At 42.1% G+C, this 6,678-nt stretch overlaps 1 protein-coding gene across 1 annotated transcript; it reads right to left on the reverse strand.

Annotated features, from left to right (window-relative positions):
• Positions 1–4: 4 nt before the first annotated feature.
• On the reverse strand, positions 5–1,847 carry LOC103375756 (UDP-glucuronosyltransferase 1-5-like; the record flags this gene model as incomplete). The annotated part of the gene is made up of 3 exons (XM_008306076.1): positions 1,554–1,847; positions 749–1,459; positions 5–540 (listed from the first exon to the last, which is right to left on the reverse strand). Coding segments are annotated over exons 1-3 (1,541 nt in total), but the record flags the coding sequence as incomplete, so codon positions are not given.
• Between the last annotated feature and the right edge of the window lie 4,831 nt (positions 1,848–6,678).

The following is a 6,678-nucleotide window of genomic DNA, read 5'->3' on the forward strand; positions in this document are numbered from 1 at the left end:
AAACCGAAAAACAGCCACAGTAGACATCAGCAGCACAGTTACAGCAGTCAGCAAGAGGAGCAGCACATCTACACAGTAGTATGAGTACCAGGGCATCTTATAAGCCTCTGTACGCAGGTGAGGAGCCCCTTTGTGACGCATCACATATTCTATCCAGAACACAGCCTGATCCATGGGTGCCATTGGCTGATCTCTGTGCAAACGTGACATTCTTTGAATGTTCTCTCTGTAGCTGTCTTGATGGAGAAGTTCCTTAATACCTTCCTCAAAAGTCTTGCCATTAACATCAGCCAGCTGAAGGATCTTTCCAGCTCCTCTCTCCTGCAAACGTAGAAGGTTGTCATACTGGTCAAAGAACAAAGGGATGCCAAGCACAGGGACCCCGTGGTAAATGGCCTCCTGGACTCCATTGGTTCCTCCGTGAGCGACAAAGACTCTGGTCTGGGGGTGGCCCAGGAGGTCCTTCTGTGGCATCCAGTCCACTATTAGAGTGTTGTTGCCCAACGTAGAGGGACGTTCTCCTTTGTGCCTCCATATCACCTAATCACAAAAAAAATTATTTTTAATTTTGAAGCACTTTCCAGCACCTGCTGTAACCTGTCTGCTTATGGTCCATGTTTGTACCGGGATTGCCTGGTTAGTCGTGACAATTTTATACTATGTTCTATGAGCTGATACAAAAACAACAGATACAGTACATGTGTAACAATCCAAAGCACTGCAATGAAAATATCAGAACATTGTTTACCTTCTGGGGGAGCTTGGCAAAAACGCTAGCAATTTCATCTGCAACATCCTTGGGCAAAGCGTTCACCAACGTTCCCAGGGTCATGATGATCACTCCATGCTCCCCAGCACTCTGAACAAAGTCTTCCAGGTCTGCTGGCAGAGGCTGGGCTGGTTTGCACTGGAATCCTCCTATGTAGACAACATTTGGCATTGTGGGCCGAGGGAAATCAAACACAAAATCTGACCTGAACAGCCAAATGTCAGCCTCCTGAAGAAGGGTGATGATGTCACATCCTCCCTCAATGTACTTGTCACAAAGGGCTTCGTAGTATGGGCCAACTACAAATTTCTGCTGGAACAGTATAATGCTGTAGAAAAGCATGTTCTTGACCCTCTGGATGAAATTCATTTTGTCTGTCAAGCCTGATCCTGGAACTGGGATATAGGAGAGTGGTGAGGGGGCGAGCACAAAGTGACCCTCTCCACTGGGGATCCAGCGAACATTGAGAACAACGGGCAGTTTGAGATATTTGGCCAACACAACACCTGGTCCTATGGCTGGATCAGTGAGAACCAGGTCATATTGGGAATCTGTTAAGGTTTTTGTCATATTATGATCTTCAAAGATTTTAGAGACAGCACCAGTCCACAGTGAATGGGCCTCAGAAATCATAAAAAGGAAATCCTTTGTGAGTTTCAAAGTCAGTAGTGAATCCTCTTCTCGGAGTGCCTAAGAAATGTTATGGAAAAAAAAATTTGAATAGTTTTTACAGAAATGACAAAATGTCCCACATGCAGCCCAACACATATCCATACTGACATACCTTCATCTGCTCCTGAAGAAACACATCAAAAAAGTCCTCCATGCCTACACCGATTTCCAGTGTAATGGATGTGTAGAGCGGAGACTTTTCTGGGATGTACCAGCTGTTGGAAGCCCTGATCACAGTGAGGCTGTGTCCTCTGGCATGAAGTTCTTCTAGCAGAACCTTCATATTGATCCAATGGCTGCCATCTATAGGGAACACCAGAATGTTTCCTCCATGGCAATGTGGTGTGATGGAAATCAGACATAAGCTGAGGAAAGCAAACACTCCACACACACGATGCAATGGCATGGTTTCTAAAATGTCAGGGAGAGAAAGAAACAATATTAGTGACTTTGTAGCAGACGGAAATAAATAAAATGAATAGAACAGGCCTTGATGAGAAATGATAAAGCAGAAACACATGTGAGCTGAGAAATGCTTTCATAGCCAGCATGGAGAATAGTAGAGTGAGAGGTGAGAATTCTAAAAAGGAGATTTCAGGAAGACCAATCAGCTTTTGATCAGCTTCGTTTAATGTATTAAACAAAGTGTCTTTGGAACACAGAGCCAGCTAGATGTGTGAAAGTGTCCTGGTCCATAATGAATTGCTGACTATGCACTGATCCCAGAAGCAGGTCTGGATACATATTATTCCACCACCTCTTTGACCTGGTTTGACAGCTGCTTAGATGTCTGTGTCTTTATTAAACCTTGGCTGAGATAAGTCTTATTTTTCTTTCCAATCTCTGGCTTCTCCTCATTTCCCTCCCCTAACTTTACAGTCCATGATCCCTTACTACTGGCCTCTTCTCCCCTCACTTAGTCCCTCACAAACACTCCCACTCTTCACATAAAGTCACCCACACCTCTCGTAACTGAACTGAAGTGCAGTGAATTGAACTGAAATGAACTGGAAAAAAAGTTAAATGACCTAAATTATCATTATTGCAGACTTTATTTGTTTTTTTTTTAATGAAGGAACTTTCAGTGTTCTTATTAGCAAGCTGAATTAGAATAGAATTATTCTCTTTATGATTTTGAATTTGAATTTGATCATATTTTGTTAGCATCAACAACAAGGGACTTATCTATGTCTACTTATTGAAGGAAGAGCTACAGAAAGCTTCAATTCCACACAATGCAAGCAATCACTGCTTCAGAAACATGTACAAAAACAGGACGAGCGGTAAACTGCCACCTATGCAGTTCCAGTAACAAGGAAACAATACCATACCATACTATTATTTATACTTTAATTATTTTTAACATGGCTGGCATGCTACATAACATGGGGCATTGGAACAGTAATAGTACCAGCACTACAATGTAATCTGACTTAAATGCTGAAAAAGATCTTTTCATTATGTTTTTCTTCTGTCTTCTGGGCTTTTGTTGTGAGCAAGACAAGCTATCCGAGCTATTCCTTTCGCGTAGGAAGTTATCATTTAAAGTAACAGTTGAAGGATTGCCTTTTTTCCAATGTCTGGTGCCCCTCTCCTTTTGCATATTACGGATACCACTATGCAAAATCTTCACAAGCAGTGCTCTGCTGTTTAAATAAAGCATACACAACTGCAGGGCATTTGATATTTAGAACCTGTACAAAACTTCACATACTAATAATGAAACATAGTATAATTCAACCCACACCATGAAAATGCCTCTGAAATTTACTTACCTGTGCTCAAGAGAGGCAGCAGTAGTCCTTCTGGTCTGCAGGCTGGCAGTAAAAGAACAGATACCCTTTATGTTTAAGTTCAAACTCCAGTCTCAGAGGTCATCTGTCCTTTCACATGTGACAGAGTTACATGTGGCACGTGCCACATGAAGCTGTGGAGCTGCTATGAATTTTCTGCAAATACAAATTGATTATTTCTTCTTTGTCATGGCATCTAAATTTTTGTTACCTCCTCTAGTAACGTTGTTGAACAGCCTGTACTACCCATCACAGTGTATCGTGCACAGTTCTGTGAATATGTTTTTGCTGTCACATGGCTCGCGCCGTACAAACCTATGATCTCTTTCACAAGCTTATTAGTGAGTTATGTAATGTTAACCCATATGCGTTTCTGTTCGTGTTAGAAGTGCAAATAGGTGCATGAAGAAATTATACAAAATGAAGCTGTCGTGCATTTATTTACTCCAGTTTTTGTGTTAATTAGATTGTTACTGAAAGATTGCATTAATGTGTATGCAGTGTTTCTGCAAAACTTCAGAAACAAGTGAGAAATGCCTCACCTGTTAAAAGCCTAAAATGGTTAACTTTACTTTAAGCAATGCAGCAAATGTTCCAATATTCTTCAGTCTTTATTTTAAGCGCAAATTTCTAAAACCAGATCACCTTGTACTTGTCTGTCTGAACTGTATTTGCAGTGGAGTAATCTTTTTTGATAGGGAAAAGTTCCTGACTGAGTGAAATGGGCTAAAAGTATCTAAGTGGAAGCCATACTGAAACCCGTTTGAATTCACTAAATAGGAAGTAAAGGTGCTTCCTCTTTAGTCTTGTTCATGTGGTGCACCCAAAAATATGGGACCACTTTTGTAACATCTATTTTAATTGGCTGAGCTTACCGTATTTTCCGCACCATAAGGCGCACCTAAAAACCTCCAATTTTCTTAAAAGCTGACAGTGCGCCTTGTAATCAGGTGCGCCCTATATATGGACCAACATATACATGTGGACCAATATTGAGCCACGGTAATTACGGTTAATTACGGTAATCAGCCGCCGACTTCATGTCCCCCGTAGAAGAAGAAGCGCGCGGTGCATGCTGGAATATGTGACTGCACAGGCCGCACCGTTTCATTTTTCTTTGTGTGTTTATGTGAAGACCCCGAAATGGCTCCTATTAAGAGACACGCTTACAACGCAGAGTTTAAACTCAAGGCGATCAGCCACGCAGTAGAACACGGGAATAGAGCAGCAGCGAGAGAATTTAACATTAACGAATCAATGGTGCGGAAGTGGAGGAAGCAACAAGATGACCTGCGCCAGGTAAAGAAGACAAAACAGAGTTTCCGAGGGAACAAACCGAGATGGCCACAGTTGGAGGACAAACTCGAACAGTGGGTTGTTGAACAGAGAGCAGCAAGTAGAAGTGTCAGTACAGTCACTATTCGAATGAAGGCAACAGCAAGCGAACAGAACATTAATGACTTTAAAGGCGGTCCTTCTTGGTGCTTTCGGTTTATGAAGAGACGTCATCTTTCCATCCGCACACGGACTACTGTTTCACAGCAACTGCCAAAGGACTACCAAGAAAAGCTGGCCACTTTCCAGGCATATTGCAAAAAACAGATTATTGAAAAAAAGATCCGGCCAGAGCACATCATCAACATGGACGAGGTTCCGCTCACCTTTGATATTCCTGTGAACCGCACTGTGGATAAAACGGGAGCACGTACGGTAAATGTTCGCACCACAGGGAATGAGAAGTCGTCCTTCACCGTAGTTCTCGCTTGCCAGGCTAATGGCCAGAAACTTCCACCCATGGTTATTTTCAAAAGGAAGACTTTGCCAAAAGAAAACTTTCCAGGCGGCGTCGTCATCAAAGCTAACTCCAAGGGATGGATGGATGAAGAAAAGATGAGCGAGTGGTTGAGCGAAATTTACGTGAAGAGACCGGGCGGCTTTTTTCACACAGCTCAATCCCTATTAATATACGACTCCATGCGCTCCCATATCACAGATGGTGTCAAAAAACAGGTGAAGCGCACCAATTCCACACTCGCCGTCATTCCTGGTGGATTGACAAAAAGAACTCCAGCCGCTAGATATTGGTATCAACAGGCCATTCAAAGCTCGACTGCGAACTTCGTGGGAACATTGGATGGCAGAAGGCGAACACACGTTCACCAAGACCGGGAGACAGCGCCGGACGACATACGCTACTATCTGCCAGTGGATTGTAAATGCCTGGGCTGATATATCAGCATCAACTGTGGTCCGAGCTTTCAGAAAGGCAGGAATTGTCAGTGAACTGCTAGACAACGGCAGCGACACTGACTCGATTAACGACGACTTCGACGAGACGGAGCCGGTCGTGTTGGATGCCGTATTCGCCCAACTGTTTCACTCGGACACTGAAGAAGAAGAATTCGAGGGATTCGTGGATGAGGAATAACTTAACAAAGTGAGCTTTACATGTTTATTTTGTGTGCTGTGTTGTGTGACATTAACGTTTGAGCAACGTTGAGTTTTTGATATATTGTTATTGCTTTGTACCTTTTCGAGTGTTACTATATTGTGATTGCACTAACGTTTGATTTACCGTCCCAGTATCAGACTGCTGTTTATTCATTTTGGGAGTGAACGGAGTTGTCAGAATGCTGGTTTGTAATTTATTAATAAAGTTTGACTGACCTATCTGACTGTTTTGTTGACATTCCCTTTAGCGCAGCTAATGGATGCATAACGTAACCCCAGCCTCTACTGTAGCGTCTATTCTATGCGCCCTATAATGCGGTGCGCCTTGTATATGAACAAAGTTTTAAAATAGGCCATTCATTGAATGTGCGCCCTATAATCCGGTGCGCCTTAAAGTGCGGAAAATACGGTACATTTTCTTAAAAAGTGATTATTTTCTAAAGTTATACAAAATAAGATAATTCTTTATTGATCCCCATAGGGGAAATATATTATACCTGACAATGTGATTGGTAATATCCGATTTATTTTTCATTTATATTGTGAAGACAAACACAAAAGTCAGTCGTGGCCAGGTGGAACCTTTGGCATGGGGATGGTTGCGCTCATGCTAAGCCCAATTCTGGAACACATAACACTCAGCATAGGATACACTGGCCCGTCCTTTACATGTTATGTTATGTTGCTCAAAGGAAGAATTTTAATGCAAAAAATTCAGTATAGGAATGATTAAAACAAAACAAAAAAATCCCTGTAAGTAAAGATTTATCGATCATTTCTTCAATTGACAATATTTGTCCAAAATCACAGACTTCACCTATAAGACGTGTTTCTGTCTGAATACAATGCTTTAGAGAACTTATTTAAAACATATTTCCCAACAAACCTGACCCCAGTCAGTTCTGTTTGGACTTTGTCTTCTTTCTTCTTCTGCAGCACAGAAACCGAAAAACAGCCACAGTAGACATCAGCAGCACAGTTACAGCAGTCAGC

The sequence above is a fragment of the Stegastes partitus genome, unplaced genomic scaffold (genome assembly GCF_000690725.1).
Source record: "Stegastes partitus isolate 25-593 unplaced genomic scaffold, Stegastes_partitus-1.0.2 Scaffold2863, whole genome shotgun sequence".
NCBI lineage: Eukaryota > Metazoa > Chordata > Actinopteri > Pomacentridae > Stegastes > Stegastes partitus.